This window comes from Phyllobates terribilis, unplaced genomic scaffold (assembly GCF_046119375.1).
Source record: "Phyllobates terribilis strain yellow unplaced genomic scaffold, ASM4611937v1 Scaffold_1__5_contigs__length_1240528914, whole genome shotgun sequence".
Taxonomy (NCBI): domain Eukaryota; kingdom Metazoa; phylum Chordata; class Amphibia; order Anura; family Dendrobatidae; genus Phyllobates; species Phyllobates terribilis.
The window spans coordinates 894,224,529-894,244,600 of record NW_027362761.1 but is presented as its reverse complement, the minus strand read 5'-3'; the positions used below and the strand labels follow the sequence as shown (position 1 = coordinate 894,244,600).

Here is a 20,072-nt window from a genome sequence, read left to right as displayed (position 1 = left end):
TCAAACATGACTGGTTCCCTTTGAAGTTAACTGAAATAAGTGTTTTGGTATTACGTTTTTTACTCTGTTTGTGGGAAATGCTTTTATTTTTCTCTCCTATTGTATTATTCCAGTAGATCTCCAGTGCCGCAGACTTGCCCACCGCCTTATAGCATCCCTGCGTCCTGAGCAGAGGAAGCCCCCGGCAGTGTGTTCTGTGGTATCCTGTACTGGACTTTATGGAGGCAGGAGCGTGTGCTTCAGTGTCAGTGGCTACCGCGCAGCCTGAAAATCATCAAATATTCATGGCATGACTTTATTAATTAATGTGCTTCCTTTTTTCCACATTCTGTGATGATTTATTCATTTTGGTTTACAACAGGATTGTAACAGAATGGAAGGTTTATGGAAGACTACATCTTTGTTGTGTTATGCAGTTTGTTGTAAAATGTGGTGTCATTGGGGTCCAATGAGTGGGATTTTTCCTTTTCCATCACTGATGTGCTCGAATAACATTATATAAGGGGTCCTGGCACAGGCACATGTCTGTCTGCTGGTGTCTGATAGACGGCCACACATCTGCCTTGTCTTTAGCAATGACTTGGAATAGGCTGCAGATCACAAGTGAGAACCGTTCTCAATCATTACCTGTTTTGCAACAGATCCAGTTTCTAATATATATTTTTAATGATCATTATTTTTTTTTCTGCTGAATGCTTGTCATTTGCTATTTATATTGGTAATGGTTTATTATTTAGACTTTTGCAGTGATGCTTCCCCTGTTCCTATGAGACTTATGGTACTTTTATCATCCCCCTTTTTTATTTTTGCATTTTGGTGATTGGCTTGTGTAAGCATATTGAATGCCATCCTTTTCACAGATCCCTACCGTCATTAGGAAATGCAGTGTGTCAATATTCAAATCGGGGATTGCAGCGAACTGCAAGGAAAGAATAAATTATCTATAAAAGGAAAAAAAGGGAAAGTATATTAAAGGGGAACTATCAGACCGCCCACATAATGATTTAGAGCCATGATCCAACAATAAAATGATGCCTTTGATGTACTGTACAATTCTGTGTGTCCACAAAAATACCGTAACTTCTAGTAATCACTCACATATGCAGATTCTCCTGTACTAGTCCAACGGGTCCTTGATTTTACAATCTAGTCTGGCTCTGCAGTCTCTAGTTGCACCCCCAGGACGTGATTGACCTTCTATAACCTGCAGTCGCCTATGAAGATGATGTTGGGAATTTTGAGGATTCACGCCACTTCATTTCTCCCTGGACCAATGCAGTGAAGCTGGGTGATCTGTCCCCGGCTTTATGTGCATACACAGGGAGGAGTGAAGTGGTGTGAATGCTCAAACTTCCCAACATCATCTTCATAGGTGAATATCAGTCACATCCTGGGGGCTCAATTAGAGACTGCAGAGCCAGACTAGACTGCGAAATCGAAGACTGGTCTGACTAGTTCTGGGGAATTTGCATATGTAAGTGATTACAATAAAAGTTATTTTTGTGGACACATACCCTTGATGTATTATATAATCAGTTAAGATTTTATTGCTGGATTATAGCTGTAATTATAATGGGGCAGGTAGATAGGCCTGGAGGACCTGTCAGTTTCCCATTAAATTCTTTATATGCTTCCCAGTATCCTGCTTCATCCCCAAAGGGCACAGACAGACGGCCGTATTCTTCTCGTGCGAGGATCGCAATGCTCTGAATGGACTGGCCGGCACCTCTCCTCGCCATGTGATCATCGCACGAGAAATATGTGCGGACGTCTGTCTGCCCCCAAGACCAAATGTTGAATTTGTAATGGCAACAGGTATTCTTTATAGTCACATGGATAACACATTTCGGGGTACAGACCCCTTCTTTACAGCCAAATAGACATATTAACAATTATACAATCACTACATATTTACCCTCTTCCCACAGCTTCAGGTCTGTCGGAGGGGGTTATCCGGTGCACGTTACCACTCTGAGGACAAACGTAATCGCCACATTCACTTTGGGGGGAACGAGAAATTGCATGCAACGTGTTGATTGTGGCTCATATCCTTTTTACCTATGACTAAAGCTGTCGCCATAAAGTGCAGTGCACGATACTACAGGCAGTGATGGAAGCAAGTGCCTAATTTATTTCTTCTCATTCAGCTCGGACAACCCCTTAACAGTGAATCCCAATGGCTGCAGCCCCTTTGGATAAAGTGTAGTATTTTTCGAGTCAGTGGTTAATCCACCTTTTTCCTTTGATACTCCTTGCTTCTCCCCTCTACAAATCCCTTCATTGGCTCTCATCTTCCCAATGTATCCAGTTCAGACTACTAACATTGAACTACAAAGTCATCCATAATCTCTTGATATCTTCCCACACGTAATCTCCGGTCCTCCCAAGACCTCCTTTTCTCCTCCACATTCGTACGTTCCTTACCCAATCGCCTGTAAGTCTTCTCCTGAGTATCCCCATCCTTTGGAATTCTGTGCCTCAACACGTCCGATTATCCACTACATTCAGGCTGAACTTAAAGGGGTTGTTCAGTCTAAATCAATAAGTCTACAGTCACTTTGAGTGACTGCAGATTACGAATCCCCCCACGGCACGCACTGAACTCTGCTGAGATTCGCCAGGATCTGACCCAGGTCAGATTCGCCGGGTTATACATACTCCCGGCCAGTGGGTGCAGCCTCGCTTCTTAACACTTGTATGGAGTGAGGCTGCGCCCTCTATTCGACCCCACCCACTGGCTGGTCGCATCACTAGACAGGGCGCTCAGATTGCACACAGATGACAAGTGAGAAAAAAAATTGTCCCACTTTTCTGGATGATATACAAAAAACTACCGCACGCCTGGGATGAGTAGGTGCTCAAGCAGGGTCCAAACCCAGAAGTATAGATATAAAAAAACTTGGCACTCATATGACTCAAGAAATATTTTCTTAATTTTTAATAGGAAAAGTGGTGTACAAAAAAACAGACGTTTCGGTCACTGCTAACCTTCATCGGTATACAGTACTAGTAGGCATGGAGTGGACAGATGTCTCGTGGGTGCGGTAGCTTAAGTGCAGAGTAAGAGGAACAAGAATCCTGTCGGAACGCGGTATCCGCCGCTTGTTCCTATGGGCGCCCATAATTTTTAATTAAAAAAAAGTGGAGTACAAAAAACAGACCTTCCGACCGCCAGGATTCTTGTTCCTCTTACTCTGCAGTTAAGCTACCGCACCCACGGGACATCTGTCCACTCCATGCCTACTGGTTGCATTGTACTGTACACCGATGAAGGTCAGCAGTGGCCGAAACGTCCGTTTTTTTGTACTCCACTTTTCCTATTAAAAATAAATTAAGAAAATATTTCTTGAGTCATATGAGTGCCCAGCTTTTTGTATCTCTACTTTTCTGGATGAAACTGACTATTTTTTTTATATGGTCGTGTGAACAAGCACGTAAACTGAAAAATCCGTCACTTAATTTTAATAGTTTTTTTATTCACCATGTGTCCATCATATTCACAAGGCCTTCAGGATGCTTTTCCTTTATGGGTTTCCTGCTGTTTGATCTTGAGAGTAGGGGGTGAGGAGTCTAGGGACATTGGGTTCCACGTCCCCTTCCAAACTTTGGCTCTTTTACGTTTTGGTGGAGGGCTGGCCTAGACTCAGTTCCTAGTTCCACTTGGGTGGCAGCCCAGCTGGATGTTGGGAGCATGACCGTCTCTCCCTGAGCTTCGATTAAAGAAAGCTACTAATCCCTGTCTTCTGCCATGGCCTTCTGGACTGGAAAGACAAGGAATGATTTGTTGGGAGCCTTTCTTTTTTGGAGTGGGCTGCCATTTACCACATTCTTGGCACTGTGTTTTTTCTTTCTTTGTGGGGCACAGTTCACATTCTTGAGAGCACTCGTGGAGAGCACAATCTTGGGCTTTCAAAAATCCAGTAACTACAGTTCCACAAATAGACCTACGTGTATACGGTATGTGGCACAGCTGTTGTGTCTTTACACAACTGAAAAACGTGACCACCATTTATCAGGGGACTGTATCATTCTTAGCGACCCTACACCAGGAGTTGCTCTGTGCCTTTTTCAGTTTTGCTGTTAGATTGACGGTATTTTATAAGTGGCGGATTATCAAAGCATCTAGGGTCTACTTCTTAAACAACCCCTTTTCCTGTGCCCCTTTACGAGCCAGCATGAGAGCTGCTATGTATTGGTGGCTCTCATTTTTGCAGACCTGATCTGACCATATATTACATGGGCTGCTATTTAGATGTGGCTCTGCCGGACCAGCAAAGTTTCTGCACTTTAAGCAGTTTCTTATCCAAACTGTAATAATATAAGTCTCAATTGTGTTTAAAACATATGGAAGGAGAGATCTATAGGTAATGAAGATTGGAGGAAGGGACTGATTAAACCACAGACTGTAAAATCTCAGGAATGCCGTTCTGAAGATGATTCTATGAAGTCGAGGCGGAATGCAGAAATGTGAACGTCAGCTCATTATTTAAACCATGGGCAATACATAGAATTCATTTATTAGGAGGTTTATACAATAAATAGTTTGTAAAATGTTTGTTTTTCCCCTGCAGATCCAAATATTTTAGAACCTGCTCGCGAGGTGAACACTATACTATTGAGGTAAGCAGATTCCACTCTCTGCATAATTGATATAAAAAACTCATTTGTCACTATCCATTCTATCTGGATCATACTGTTTGTTTGTCTGACCATTACTTTGCTTTGTTTCTCCATACTATATTAGCCTCAATCATATAAATTCAACAAAAGTGATGTCTTTGTGTTTAGTCTCTCTGGATCCCGAGTGATCCTGGCATTTGTTATCATCTCAAACTAGAATGTTACCAGTAAATACAGTGGAGAAAAGAAGTATTTGATACACTGACCATTTTGCAAGTTTTCCCACCTGCAAAGAATGCAGAGGTCTGTAATTTTTTTCGTAGGTACACTTCAACTGTAAGAGACTGAATCAAAAAATAAAAAACAGAAAATCTCATTGTATGATTTTGAAATAATGAAATTGCATTTTATTGCATGAAATAAGTATGTAATCATCTACCAACCAGCAAGAATTTCTTTAAGAAGCCCTCCTACTCTGCACTCATTACCTGTATTAACTGCACCTGCTTGAACTCGTTACCTGTATAAAAGACACCTGTCCACACACTCAATCACACTCCAATCTCTTCACCATGGCGAAGACCAAAGAGCTGTCTCAGGACACCAGGGACAAAATTGTAGACCTGCTAAAGGCTGGGATGGGCTACAGGAGAATAGGCAAGCAGCTTGGTGAGAAGGCCACTTCTGTTGGCACAATTATTAGAAAATTGCAAGAAGCACAAGATGACTGTAAATCTTCCTCGGTCTGGGGCTCTTTGCAAGATCTTGCCTCATGGGGTAAGGGTGATTCTGAGAAACGTGAGTAATCAGCCCAGAACTACACAGGAGGACCTGGTCAATGACCTGAAGAGAGCTGGGACCACAGTCTCAAACTTTACAGCTAGTAACACACTACGCCGTCAAGGATTAAAAACTTGCAGGGCATGCAAGGTCCCCCTGCTCATGCCAGCACATGCTCAGGCTGGTTTGAAGTTCACCAGTGACCATCTGGATGACCCAGAGGAGGCATCGGAGAAGGTCATGAGATCAGATGAGTCCAAAATAGAACTTTTTGGTATCAACTTCACTCACCGTGTTTGGAGGAAGAAGGATGAGTACAACCCCAAGAATGCCGTCCTAACTGTGAAGCATGATGGGGGAAACATCATACTTTGGGGGTGCTTTTCACTGCCTGCAGCAGTCACATGCTGTCCAAGCTAGAAGATAGAATTAGGAAACTGATTGCCTCCTCTTCCATGTGACTGGTGCAAAGAGTCCATGAGGCAGCAGAACGTAGGAATGGTAGAGGATCTTGTAGGTGAGTCATATATATATATATATATATATATATATATATATATATATATATATATATATATATATATATATATATATATATATATATATATATATATATATATATATATATAATTTTATTTTTTTTAATTTCAGACAACCATGGCTCCATTTTTAATATAAAAAGTGATGGACAAACCCAGTCTCCCAGGAAGGTTTCTAACATTGAAAGGGTATTCCCACAATTGAAAGTTATCACTTCATGGTATCGCCCAGTGATGGTGAGAAGGAGGGATCTGTTCCTGAGACTGAGGTCTGGAGAGTCCCCTCTGATTGGAGAGAAGATGAGCACACTCAACCTCTGCTCCATTCAATGTCTGTGGGACTGGTAAAAATGTCTGTGCTGTATTCATTTTTCTCCAGCAGTCCCATAGACAATGAATGGGGAGTGAAGGTCGATTATGCCCACCTCCATTCAATTCAGACGAGGCTTTGCAGAGACCACATTCTCGGGAGTGTTGGTGATCCCAGCAATATGTAAGTAATCTGCTATCCAGTGGACAGGACCATCTTTCTATTGTGGGAATGCCCCTTTAAAATCAGTCTGCCTTAGATTGGCAAGCATAAATATTGAGAGCTGCTTGAAATAAGGACAAATACTATGATTTTAGTGATGCATCACTTACTGGACTTCTTGTTGAGGCTTTGATATAGACTGCTCAAAAAAATTAAGGGAACACTTAAGCAACAGAATATAACTCCAAGTAAATCAAACTTCTGTGAAATCAAACTGTCCACTCAGGAAGCAACACTGATTGACAATCAATTTCACATGCTGTTGTGCAAATGGAATAGACAATAGATGGAAATTATTGGCAACTATCAAGACACACTCAATAAAGGAGTGGTTCTGCAGGTGGGGACCACAGACCACATCTCAGTACCAATGCTTTCTGGCTGATGTTTTGGTCACTTTTGAATGTTGGTTGTGCTTTCACACTTGTGGTAGCATGAGAAGGACTCTACAACCCACAGAAGTTGCTCAGGTTGTGCAGCTCATCCAGGATGGCACATCAATGCGAGCTGTGGCAAGAAGGTTTGCTGTGTCTGTCAGCGTTGTGTCCAGAGGCTGGAGGTGCTACCAGGAGGCGTGGAGAGGGCCGTGGGAGGGCAACAACCCAGCAGCAGGACCGCTACCTCCGCCTTTGTGCAAGGAGGAACAGGAGGAGCAGCGCCAGAGCCCTGCCAAATGACCTCCAGCAGGCCACAAATATGCATGTGTCTGCACAAATGGTTAGAAACCGACTCTGAGGGTGGTATGAGGGCCCGACGTCACAGATGGGGGTTGTGCTCTCAACCCAACACCGTGCAGGACACTTTGCATTTGCCACAGAACACCAGGATTGGCAAAGTCGCCACTGGCGCCCTGTGTTCTACACAGATGAAAGCAGGTTCACACTGAGCGCATGTGACAGAATCTGGAGACGCCGTGGAGAGCGATCTGCCTGTAACATCCTTCAGCATGACCGGTTTGGCAGTGGGTCAGTAATGGTGTGGGGTGGCATTTCTTTGGAGGGCTGCACAGCCCTCCATGTGCTCGCCAGAGGTAGCCTGACTGCCATTAGGTACTGAGATGAGATCCTCAGACCCCTTGTGAGACCATATGCTGGTGCGGTTGGCCCTGGGTTCCTCCTAATGCCAGACAATGCCAGACCTCTTGTGGCTGGAGTGTGTCAGCAGTTCCTGCAAGATGAAGGCATTGAAGCTATGGACTGGCCCGCCCGTTCCCCAGACCTGAATCCTATTGAGCACATCTGGGACATCATGTCTCGCTCCATCCACCAACGTCACGTTGCACCACAGACTGTCCAGGAGTTGGCGGATGCTTTAGTCCAGGTCTGGGAGGAGATCTCACAGGAGACCATCCGCAACCTCATCAGGAGCATGCCCAGGCGTTGTAGAGAGGTCATACAGGCACGTGGAGGCCACACACAATACTGAGCCTCATTTTGACTTGTTTAAAGGACATTACATCAAAGTTGGATCTACCTGTAGTGTGTTTTTTCACTTTAATTTTGGGGGTGACTCCAAATCCAGGCCTCCATTGGTTAATAAACTTGATCTCCATTGATGATTTTTGTGTGATTTTGTTGTCAGCACATTCAACTTTGTACAGAACAAAGTATTCAATGAGAATATTTCATTCATTCAGATCTAGGAGGTGTTATTTGAGTGTTCCCTTTTTTTTTTTTTGAGCAGTGTAAATCACGGTTTTATCTGCTGCTGCTCTGCTAGTCTTCTCCCTGATAAGTTCTCTCTAACCCAGCCTGTATCTGCATCCACAGCTTTTCTGCCTGCACAGCTTTCTGCCTATAATGTGCATAGTCAGCTGTCAATCAGTGGTGAGAGACAGGGATACATAAAGCTCATGAAGATCAAGACTACATAGCTGGAGCTTATTACTGAGAGAATTAACAGAGCTGCAGCAGATAAGACAGTTTTTTATCAAAGCTACAGCATGAAGTACAGTAAGTGACACATCACTGGAGTCAGGGTCTCTGCCCCTACTTTAATCTGCTCTCAGATGGGGCAGAAAAAAACCTGGTGACACGGTTTTTAACATTCATTTTCATTCACACAAAAACAAACAAACGGTTTTTAGTATTTTGTAGTATAGGACCTTTCTGTATTATTGAATTTTCAATTTTAACATTTATATTTTTTTTTTCCCAACAGTTTGAAAACCTTGTAGAAAGTGATGAGGTATGTATATATACTTTACTTTGGTAGTCACAAAATGGCACCATTTGTAAAAACTGAGCACAAATAAACATTTTAATGTGACCTATATAATGTGCATCCAGGAGAGGGTGAAAGGGATGGGGGCACATTCATACTTCTGAAACAGTATTCTGTCCTGTTACATGGAGGTAGAAAAAAGTTACTGTACAGGTAACTATTCAGAGGCTTGAAATATATACTTAATTAGTAAGCGGAAAATAGGGAGCAGAGTTCCCATATAGGTCATTGACTCAGGAGTGAACATTTGCTGCATTATGACCATAAATTACCCTTACTACTATTAGCTTTTCATCAGGCATGATGACATTAATGCAAAGTAGTTTTCAAAATCATTTTAGCCATTAAAAGGTATTGACTTTTTAAGGGTTACTCCCATTTGGGACTTTATAGCATATCTGCATCTAATAGATGCTGGTCCCACCACTGGGATCTATATCTGTCTTGAGAGCAGGGTCACATTGTAAAAAAACACTGTTGACTCCTTCAAGGGAAACTTGAGGAAAAGTCAATCTAACCAAGGGAATGTGGACACTTAGGCCACGGCCCCACTGTCAGTATTTGGTCAGTATTTTCTCAGGAGTGGGAGCCAAAACCAGGAGTGGGTGATAAATGCAGAATTGGTGACTTGTTTCTATTATACCTTTTCTCTGATTGTTCCTCACCTGGTTTTGGCTCTCACTCCTGAGATAAAATACTGACCGAATACTGACCAAATACTGATAGTGGGGCCGTGGCCTAAGGAAAAGTGTATATTTTGAAGTGCTATTCACCATAGAAGCAAGTTATTTCCTTTCTGTCAGATATGGGATAGCGTGCTGATCGCTGGGGGTCTGACTGCAGTCCCATTCTGCATTGAGTGCTCATGCTCAGCCTCTGCTCCATTCATTGTCTTCAGGACAGCGGGAGAATGCTGAGTTCAGCGCTCTGCTTTCTCTAGGAGTCCTTACATAATAAATAGAGCCAAGGTTGAGCATGCACACCCCTGCTTGATTCACAATGGGTTTCCAGAGCCCTGATCTCTGGTTCACTGTGAGACCCAGTAGTTGGACCCCTGTGTTCAGTATGTTATCCCCTATATTTTTTTTTTTTTTTGTGGAGAATAATGCTTTAAGCCTAATTGTATACTATATATCTGGTACACGTATACATTTTTCTTTCATGCCTACATTCCTCCTGGGTACAATGATTTGAAGGAGGTCTGGTTTGCATTACCAATCCACTACCTGCAGCCTTTCTTAATTAAAATAGTAATCAGCATGGCGTCTAGCGATAAAACAAGTTTGTTTTTTTTTAATTACTTTTTTCTGTAAAAGTTGGTCGATTTTTAGCATTTTGGGGAGTGTACTTATCGAGGAGTGCCAAAATAGTAATTTTACAATGGCAGTATTGTTATAATATTGAACTTTTTAACAATGTGAGTAATGTATTGTTCTTTTTTTTCCTCTAGGGTGAAAGCCCAGGAAGCAGCCAAAGGTATATTGTCAATGTAAAAAACTCAAGATTTCTCATTCATTTAAGTACGAATGGTCTTAAAAAAAAAAAAAAAAAAAAAAAAAGAAAGATCTGTCAGAACTTCTTTTTTGTGTGTCCTCCTGCTCTGATCGCTGAGAATATAATACGTTTTCAGTTCACTTACTTATAGAAATGTGCTCCTCTTAGCTTTTCCAGGATGAGTCCTGTGTAGGTGCCGCTGGTGTGTTTCCAGAAGTAATGATATTGAGCACTTTGTATGATATTGCGATGACAGTGGCCCCAATATACAGACTTTTATCTTTGGGGTCATCTGAAGGCAACTGTCTATGCTATGAAGATACGAGATGTGCAGCATCTGAAACAATGGATACTGGAAGCCTGTGCTAGCATTTCTTCTGCGGTGTTGCTATCAGTGTGTCAAGAGTGGGAGAAGAGGGTTGCATTGACAATCCAACACAATGGGCAGCACTTTCAACACATTTTATAAGTGGTCATAAACTTGTAAAAAACTCATGAAAGAATAAAGTTACGTTAAAACCAAGCACACCATTGTTTTTCTTATGAAATTCTCAATAAGTTTGATGTGTCACATGACCCTCTACCCATTGAAAAAAATAAAGTTGGATCCAAAATGTCTGACTTCAAAATGGCCGCCATGGTCACCACCCATCTGGAAAAGTTTTCCCCCTCCCATATACTAATGTGCCACAAATCGGAAGTTGATATCACCAACCATTCCTATTTAATTTAGGTGTATCCATATAAATGGCCCACCCTGTAGAGACTTTATATCTGCAGTATTTTGGACTTTTATTGAGACTTTAATCGTTTTGCTGTTTGAAGGTTTCTCAAACATTTCTCTACTGTGGCCTCATCAGCAAGTAATAGTAATGCTTTGGTGTCACCCCAAGTGGTTGAAAATTAGGCCAAAATTTTAAAAAATAATCAATTACTTTTCATGTGTCTCCTGAACCCACTGTGAAACAAGTACAAAGTGAATTTATCCGGAACAAAGCCTGCACTTAAAATAATTCCTGTCAAAACTGCCTCCCTTGCTTCACCTCGTAGTTTGAGGAGCATTGCGGTAGAGAATTGAATTATCAGAAATTCCTCCATGGATCACGTTATGACTTTCCTGCAGCTGCCCTCATCTACCAGCAGAATTGTAATGAGATGGTGGAGGGAAGGGGGGTGCTCCTGTGATGCTGATAGAGGATATCTGGCTTCATCACAGCTGCCCACCTATTAATATCCAGATTGCCCCACTCCAAAAAGTGAACATTTGATATAACAGATATAAATGCCTATATACAGCCTCATATTAAAGCAGATGTGTTAGCAGGTGTCGCAATATAAACTACTTCAATTATTAGCGAGATCTTAGTCCTGCTGATATTTCACATCAGAATGGCTTTATAATCCTTGGGGAAGTTTATCCAGCCTAAGGGTAATGTGCACACATTGCATATTTTTCCTGTTTTTATCTTGATTTTTTTCTGCAAAAAAGTGTTTCCTGTCCCATCTAAGTGTTTGAGATTTGAAATCGCATGCATATGTTGCTTATTTTTCCTTGCAGATTTGAAGCGGTTTCATATCTGCAGCATGTCCATTCCTTTAGCATTTTTTGCAGCTTTTTTTATCCACTCGAATGAATGGGAGGAATACGTGTCAAAACCGTGTCAAAAGACTTAAAAAAAAATTCAGCATTTTTCCTACCAAAAGTTGCATTTTTGGTGCAGAAATATTGTGCTGCAAATACTCAACTTGTGCACATACGCTATGGCTATATTCCCACTATGAGTATTTGGTGACTTTGGATGTTGCAGGTTTTCTGCACTTATTATGTATATTAGGTTACTTGGCTTTTTTTAAGTGCATTTTAACACATTTTTGACACTGCGGCTTTGTCTTTTTGGTGTGTCCAATTTTAAATAAAGCTGTTTTGTATTTTATACTGCCTGGTATTTGGCTTTGACAAAACTTTATTGATATAGTCATGTGCAGATTACAGGCCTTATTAGTACATATATGCGTTTTTTGCCTGATTTTTAATTTCGAATGCACTTCTATGGGGACAGTCCACACAGATAACTCGGCGTATCCACAAGAGGAATTAACTTGTGGATTTCAGGTTTCTTTACGCGGATTTAAAAAAAAAAAAAAACCAAAGTGGGCATGAGATCTCTATAAATCCCATCGACTTTGCTGGAACTAGAAGATGTGTTTTTGGCGCAGCAAAAATATGTAGCATCAAAAACTCATCTTGGGAACGTAGCCTAAGGCTATGTGCCCACGATGCAGAAATGATCTGGATTTTTCCTGAGCGTTTCTGCATCTCCCTGGCAGAAAAAACGCATGCGGATTGTACATGCGGATTGTACATGCGTTTTTCCTGCCAGGGACAAGCGGATGTGAAGCGTTCTTCACTTGCATTTCCGCATGCGGGTTGTCAAGCGCTTTCCAAGCGATTTTAGCATCACTTGGAAAGTGCTTGTCAACTTGGTCACACTATATAAATCCATGCAAACGGCATGGATTTATATAGTGTGACCTTAAAGAATGGTAAAAAATAAAAAAATAAATCTATACTTACCTTCCGATGGCCCCCCGGAGTCTTGCTTCGCTCCGTTCTCCCTTATCGGCAGCGCGCGGTACACTACACTGAAGGACCTGCCGTCACATGACTATGACGTCAGCGCAGGTCCTTCAGTCCAGCGCGATCTGCCGGCATGCGAGGACGAGCGCAGTGGGGGCCATCAAAAGGTAAATATAACATTTATTTTTTATTTTATTATTTTTTTTACAGGTTCTATGGTACCTGGGTCTGGAGGAGAGTCTCCTGTCCTCCAGACCCGGGTACCATCCGCACATTAGAACGCATGGAATCCGCATGTACAGATTCAGTGATACTTAATCCATGCAAGTCAATGGCGGCAAAAACGCAGCACTAACGCAAAATAATTGTTAGTGCTGCTTTTTTTTTTTCGCAATGATAATCCGCAGCAGAAATTTCCGCAGCATGTGCACAGCACATGCGGATTATCATTGGGGACCATGGCAGGCCTTCTACCATGCGTTTTTTAAGCATTTCTGCAGCTTTTTTGCCGCTGCTGCAACGCTTAAAAACCGCATCGTAGGCACACAGCCTAATGGTTTTAGCAGGATTCAGAGTTTTTCAATCTTTCCTCGCTGTCTTTGTTCTTGTAGGCTATCTGAGGACCCTGAGAAAATCTGTTACTTGGACGTGTTTAAGCCATCTAGCCATGCGAAGCTTGGTGCAGGGTTGAGGTCTTGCACGCCTCCCGTTGGGAGATGCTAATGTGTTCTTCTGTCCTGTCGAAGCACTTTTCACTTACAAAGGGAAGTTGCTGATCCCTTCATTTTAGAAACTTGTATAACCCAGTGTCTGTCAGAGATGGATTTTGAAGGTTCATGGTCAAGCAGGTTCATTAGCAGTGATGGTCTCCATTGTATTTGTGGATAACCTTTCATGGTTTTTTTTATAAAGAGCAACCATATGGGAGACTTCTTAGTCACCATCAGGTGGATCGGCATAGGTATAACCAGGACTTTGATCGGAAGACAAACAAAAAAACAACACACCAGGTTGTCTTTAAAGAGAATTATGACAAGGACTCATCTTTTATAAGGTCTATGGTCACATAAGAGTTTGCGTAATGGTCACATAACTATTGGTAAAGACCATGATTTGCCAGAAGTACATGTTGGATTGCCTTTATGGTGCCTGAACTACGTCTCCAAAACCCACCATAAACAATTTGTCCTTGGCAGAAATAGAAATCCGGACACCCCCTTCGTCCCGTTCCAAAAGGGGAATTTTATCTCCATCTGAGAATTCAAACTCCCTCCCGGGAAGGCCAAATATTCCACAAACAAGGAAATCATGGAGACAGATGATAACCACCCAAAAAAAATTCAAAAGAAGTTTAACTATTTTTCCCATCAATCATTTTAATTAAATTTATTTGCCATAAATCAATAGTACACTTAAAAATAAGAAACTCTGAGGAATCTGCTTCTTTCTCTCTCAGGACTGATCCATCATTCTCTATTCACAGGTAAAATCTGTATTCAGTGAAGGCAGATTTCCATTACCTAGATAGGAGGTGACAGTTGGAGAACTTGCAGCTGAATCTCTGTCTGCCTCAAGCTCCTCCCCCTCCATACAATTTTAAAAGCACCAACTGTCATTTCCTATCTAAGTAATGGAAACCTCTGTCTTCATTAAATACAGATTTTACAGTCCAGGAGGAGGAGAAAGCTGATTTCTGTGATAAGATATATTACAAATTTGCCTATTTTCATGTGTGCTATTGATTTATGAAATAAACATTAAAACGATGGTTACTCTTTGAGCATTCAGTATTTTAGTGTAAGTACAGTATGTGCTGTTATTAAATCTTACTATTTAAGGCTGCATTCATATTTCTGTTCTTAGACTCCTTAGGGTTTTCGATCAGGTTTGAGGGTAAACTAGCTTCCAAGGTGTCAAAAGGGCCTGTATGACAAAGTTGGCATCCATCGTATGAAGGATCCGGCAAAATATTATGGCATCATGAACAGAAGCCATGGCTCTGTAAGGGCTGTTGAGTCGGTAATCCCAAGGTTCAGACTCCGACTCTATTTTTCCACACCAGCTCTGACTCCTTCATAAATGGCCAATAGTAAGATCAAATGGACTTTTGTGACATCACTGTCTCATGTTTTTTTATGTAAATAGGGGCCTTAGATTAAAGGAATGTAAGTAGATCTATTAACATCTGTACACTTCTATAAATTCCTGTGAAATTTAATGCGTACATTAACCCCCTCATGCTATGGGCATTTTCCATTGTTTTGCTCCTCTTCTTCCAAGAGCCATAACTTTTTTTTTTTTCCCCGTCAATAATATAGCCATATGAGGGCTTATTTTTTGCAGGATGAGTTGTACTTTTGAATGGCACCTTTGGTTTTACCATAAAGTGTATTGGAAAACGGGGGGAAAAAATCCAAGTGCGGTGAAATTGCAAACAAAGTGCAATTCCATAATAGTTTTTTGAGTTTTTTATTTACCATGTTCACTATATGGTAAAACTGACCTGGCATTATGATTCCCCAGGTCAGTATGAGTACGCAGATACCAAACATGTATAGTTTATTTTTTATTTAAGTGGCGAAAAACAATTCCTAAATTTGTTTGAAAAAAAAAAAAAGTTTTTGCATTTGTTGCAATTTTCTGAGACCCATAGCATTTCCATTTTTCAGGATCTGGTGCTGGGTGAGGGCTTATTTTTGCTCCCTGAACTGACATTTTTGTTGATACCATTTAAGGGTAGATACCATGTTTTGATTGCCTCTTATTCCATTTTAGACTTGAAGCTGATCATCTGATCACCTGTGCTATACATAGCAGAGCTTCAACATTCTATGTTTAGTAGAAATCACAATATCCTATGAACGCTGGCCATGAGCCGGCATTCACAGGAGGATTGTAATGACAGGTACGGGGGTCATCAACAGATCCCCAGCTGTCATGACAACTAGTGTTGAGCGATACCTTCCGATATCAGGAAATATCGTATCGGATTGGATCGGACCGATACTCAAAAAGTATCGGATATCGCCGATTCCGATACCGGAAACCAATGCAAGTCAATGGGACAGAAATATCGGAATGAAAATAAACCCTTTCTTTCCTTGTAGGTTAATTCTACATGAAGTAAAACAACTAAGAATAATGTAGAATGTATTATGCGAAAAGCCGGCAATTCATCAGCGCATACACCGGTACCCGACAATTTACAACAGAAAGAATAGAGCTTCACACATAGATTAGATAGATAGAAACATGTCAGTCACATATATATGAAGTACAGTGACAGTGTTGCTTAATGTACTTGTCATTTAGTGTAAAGGATTTATTAAAAAAAATATTAGTGTTTTCATGCACTGTCTCTTTAAGAAAGCCGGCCGGCAATTCAGCATCTGTACCCGACAATTTAGAATAGAAGGAATAGAGAATCATACATAGATTAGATAGATAGAAACATGTCAGTCACATATATATGAAGTACAGTGACAGTGTTGCTTACTGTACTTGTCATTTAGTGTTAAAATAAAGGATTTATTTTAAAAAAAATTGGCGTGGGGTTCCCCTTAATTTTAGTCTCTAGCGGAGGTTAAGCAGACAGCTGGGGCAGATGTTTGAAGCCTGGGAAGGGGATAATACCCATGGAGCTTCCCAGGCTGCTAATATCAGCCCCCAGCGGAATACTTAGCCTTTACTAGCTATTAAAATGGGGGACCCCCCCAAAAAAATGACGTGGGGTTCCCCCTAATTTAATAGCTAGCAAAGGCTAGGCAGACAGCTGGGGGCTGATATTAATAGCCCAGGAAGGGTGCCATGAATATTGGCCCCCTCCCAGGCTAGAAACACCAGCCGTCAGCCACCCCAGAAATGGCGCATCCATAGGATGCGCCAACTCTGGCACTTAGCCTCGCTCTTCCCACTGCCCTGTAGCGGTGGCAGTGGGGTAATAGGGTTGGGGTTGATGTCAGCTTATAATACCAGCTGACATCAAGCCCAGGTTAGTAATGGAGAGGCGTCTATAAGACACCCCCATTACTAACCCCATAGTCAAAGTTAAAAGAAAACACAAACACCCAGAATAAAGTCCTTTAATTGAAATAAACACACAATTCTTTATTGTTCTAAATTAAACCATACTTACCGTCACGCCCATTCCAGCTGAAGCCAATGATCTCCTGCAATAAAAGGAAAATAATAAAGCAACCTCATCCTTACCTTTCCATGGTTCCCACGATGGCTCCAGCTCTGCTACATCGAGATGACAGGCTGGACCGCAGCAGAACGCTGCCATCCAGCCTGTCATCCCGCAGACACTGAGAAGCGCAGGCATGCTTGCGCTCCTGTGTCTCTCTGTGACGGCATCCAGATGAGCCGACAATGAACTCAGCTCACCTCATGCACGTCACTGACAGCGTGGGAAAATTCTCCTGCACTCAGCGCTTCAGCGTGAGAATTTTCCCACGCTGTCAGTGACGTGCATGAGGTGAGCTGAGTTCATTGGACATGAACTCGGCTCATCCGGATGACGTCACAGAGAGACACTGAGGAGCGCAAGCATGCCTGCGCTTCTCAGTGTCTGCGGGATGACAGGCTGGATGGCAGCGTTCTGCTGCGGTCCAGCCTGTCATCTCGATGTAGCAGAGCTGAAGCTGTCGTGGGATCCATGGGAAGGTAAGGATGAGGTTGGTTTATTATTTTTCTTTTATTGCAGGAGATCGTTGGCTTCAGCTGGAATGGGCGTGATGGTAAGTATGGTTTAATTTAGAACAATAAAGAATTGTGTGTTTATTTCAATTAAAGGACTTTATTCTGGGTGTTGTGTTTTTTTTAAATACTTTACTAGAAATTCATGGTGGTCATGTCTAATATTGGCGTGACCCCATGAATTTCGGGCTTAGGGCCAGCTGATAATGCCAAGCTGGCCTTAACCCCTTTATTACCCAGTGAGCCACCGCACCAGGGCCTTGGATGAGTTGGGTACAGCGCCAGAAGATGGCGCTTCTATGAACGCGCCATTTTCCGGGGTGGCTGCGGACTGCAATTTGCAGCGGGTGGGGCCCAGAAAGCTTGGGCCTCCCTGCGCTGCAGATTCCAGCCCCCAGCTGCCTAGTTGTACCTGGCTGGACACAAAAATAGAGCGAAGCTCCACGTATTTTTTTTTTTAATTATTTCATGAAATTCATGAAATAATTAAGAAAAAAAGGGCTTCCCTTTATTGTTGTGTCTGGCCAGGTACAAATAGGCAGCTGGTGGTTGGGGGCAGTCCGTTCCTGCCTGCTGTACCTGGCTGGACACATATATAGTGCGAAGCCCCACGTCAATTTTTTTTTAATTATTTCATGAATTTCCTGAAATAATTAAAAAAAAAATTGACGTGGGGCTTCGCACTATATTTGTGTCCAGCCAGGTACAGCAGGCAGGAACGGGCTGCCCCCAACCACCAGCTGCCTATTTGTACCTGGCCGGACACAACAATATCGGGAAGCCCTTTTTTAAAAAAAAATATTTCATTAAATAATTTAAAAAAAAAAATACGTGGGGCTTCTCCCTATTTTTGTGTCCAGCCAGGTACAACTAGGCAGCTGGGGGATGGAATCTGCAGTGCAGGGAGACCCAAGCTTTCTGGGCCTCCCCCCCACTGCAAATTGCAGTCCGCAGCCACCCCAGAAAATGGCGCGTTCATAGAAGCTGGATGCTGTACCTGGCTGGCATACAAAAATATGGCAAAGCCCATGTCAAAATTTTTGGGAAAAATTAATTAAAAAATAAATAATAATTTAGGGACTGCATCTTTATTAACCCCTCAAGTGTCATTTAGTGTTAAAATAAAGGATTTATTAAAAATATAATTGGCGTGGGATCCCCCATAATTTTAGTCTCTAGCGGAGGTTAAGCAGACGGCTGGGGCAGATGTTTGAAGCCTGGGAAGGGGGTAATACCCACGGAGCTTCCCAGACTACTAATATCAGCCCCCAGCTGAATACCTAGCCTTTACTAGCTATTAAAATGGGGGACCCCCCAAAAAAAATGACGTGGGGTCCCCCCTATTTTAATAGCTAGCAAAGGCTAGGCAGACAGCTGGGGGCTGATATTAATAGCCCAGGAAGGGTGCCATGAATATTGGCCCCCTCCCAGGCTAGAAACACCAGCCGTCAGCCGCGCCAGAAATGGCGCATCCATAGGATGCGCCAATTCTGGCACTTAGCCTCGCTCTTCCACGCTGCCCTGGTGCGGTGGCAGGGGGTAATGGGGCTGGGGTTCATGTCAGCGCCAGCTGCCATGAAGCCCAGGTTAGTAATGATGGGCGTCTATAAGACACCCCCATTACTAACCTACAAAGTGTTAAAAAGAAAAAACACACTACACCCAGAAAAAAATAATTTATTTGAAATAAAACACACCATTTTATTTAATTCTTAGTTTACTAAAAAAAAATACTTACCTGTCCACGTTCCTGCGCTGATCTCCCATGCACAGCTGTCACATCTGGAGATGGTGACAGCTGTGCATGGCTGCTGTAAGCTCACACTGCCGGGAACACGTCTGCTCCCGGCAGCAGGAGCCACTGACTGAGGTCACCGGAGTGCATTCAGGCAGCGCAGCTCCGGAGACCTCCTTTACGGCACTGCTGTACCGTGGGAATTTCTCACGATACAGCAGGGCCGTAAAGGAGCTGACCGGAGCAGCGCTGCCTGAACTCTGGCGAACCCGCTTATGCAATGACGGGGCTGCTTTACGGCCCCATCATTCTAGCGGCGGCAGCGGTTCAGAGCGGTCACATTCTATGTGGCTGCTCTAAACTGGAGATCTTCGTGGGACACTCGTGGACTACTACGGAGGGGTAAGGATAAGGTTGTGGTTTATTATTTTATATTTTATTACAGGAGATCGATGGCTTCGGGGAATTAGGTGTCTAGGTGAGTATAGGTGTAGTTTTTTATTTTTTACTTTATTTTAGGTGGCGATCGGCGGGGACAGGTAATGTATGAACTAATTTATTGTAGGCAACCACTGGCCACCAATGACATGTATTTAATATTTATTGGGGACACAGTAGGGCAATTTAAATAGCAGGATCAGGCTGATGGGAACTACTGCTCCCATCGAGCTGGCACGAGTGGACGGGGGACAGACATAGGCCGATGGGAGTAGTAGTGTCACATCGGCCTATGTCTGCCTGCACGCACACACCCGCAGACATCGCACAGACACCGCAGACATCGCACAGACACCGCACACACCCGCAGACATCGCACAGACACCGCACACACCCGCAGACATCGCACAGACACCGCACACACCCGCAGACATC

General features: G+C 42.7%; 1 protein-coding gene across 2 annotated transcripts in view; it reads left to right on the top strand.

Moving 5' to 3' along the window:
- AP1AR (adaptor related protein complex 1 associated regulatory protein) overlaps window positions 1-20,072 on the top strand; it is an 83,863-nt gene that overhangs the window by 13,249 nt on the left and 50,542 nt on the right. For both annotated transcript variants that reach the window (XM_073640692.1, XM_073640682.1), the window contains exons 2-4: window positions 4,572-4,620; window positions 8,632-8,658; window positions 10,145-10,170. In XM_073640692.1, the coding sequence (XP_073496793.1) occupies window positions 4,572-4,620; window positions 8,632-8,658; window positions 10,145-10,170 (102 nt within the window). The remainder of the gene's footprint in view (window positions 1-4,571; window positions 4,621-8,631; window positions 8,659-10,144; window positions 10,171-20,072) is intronic.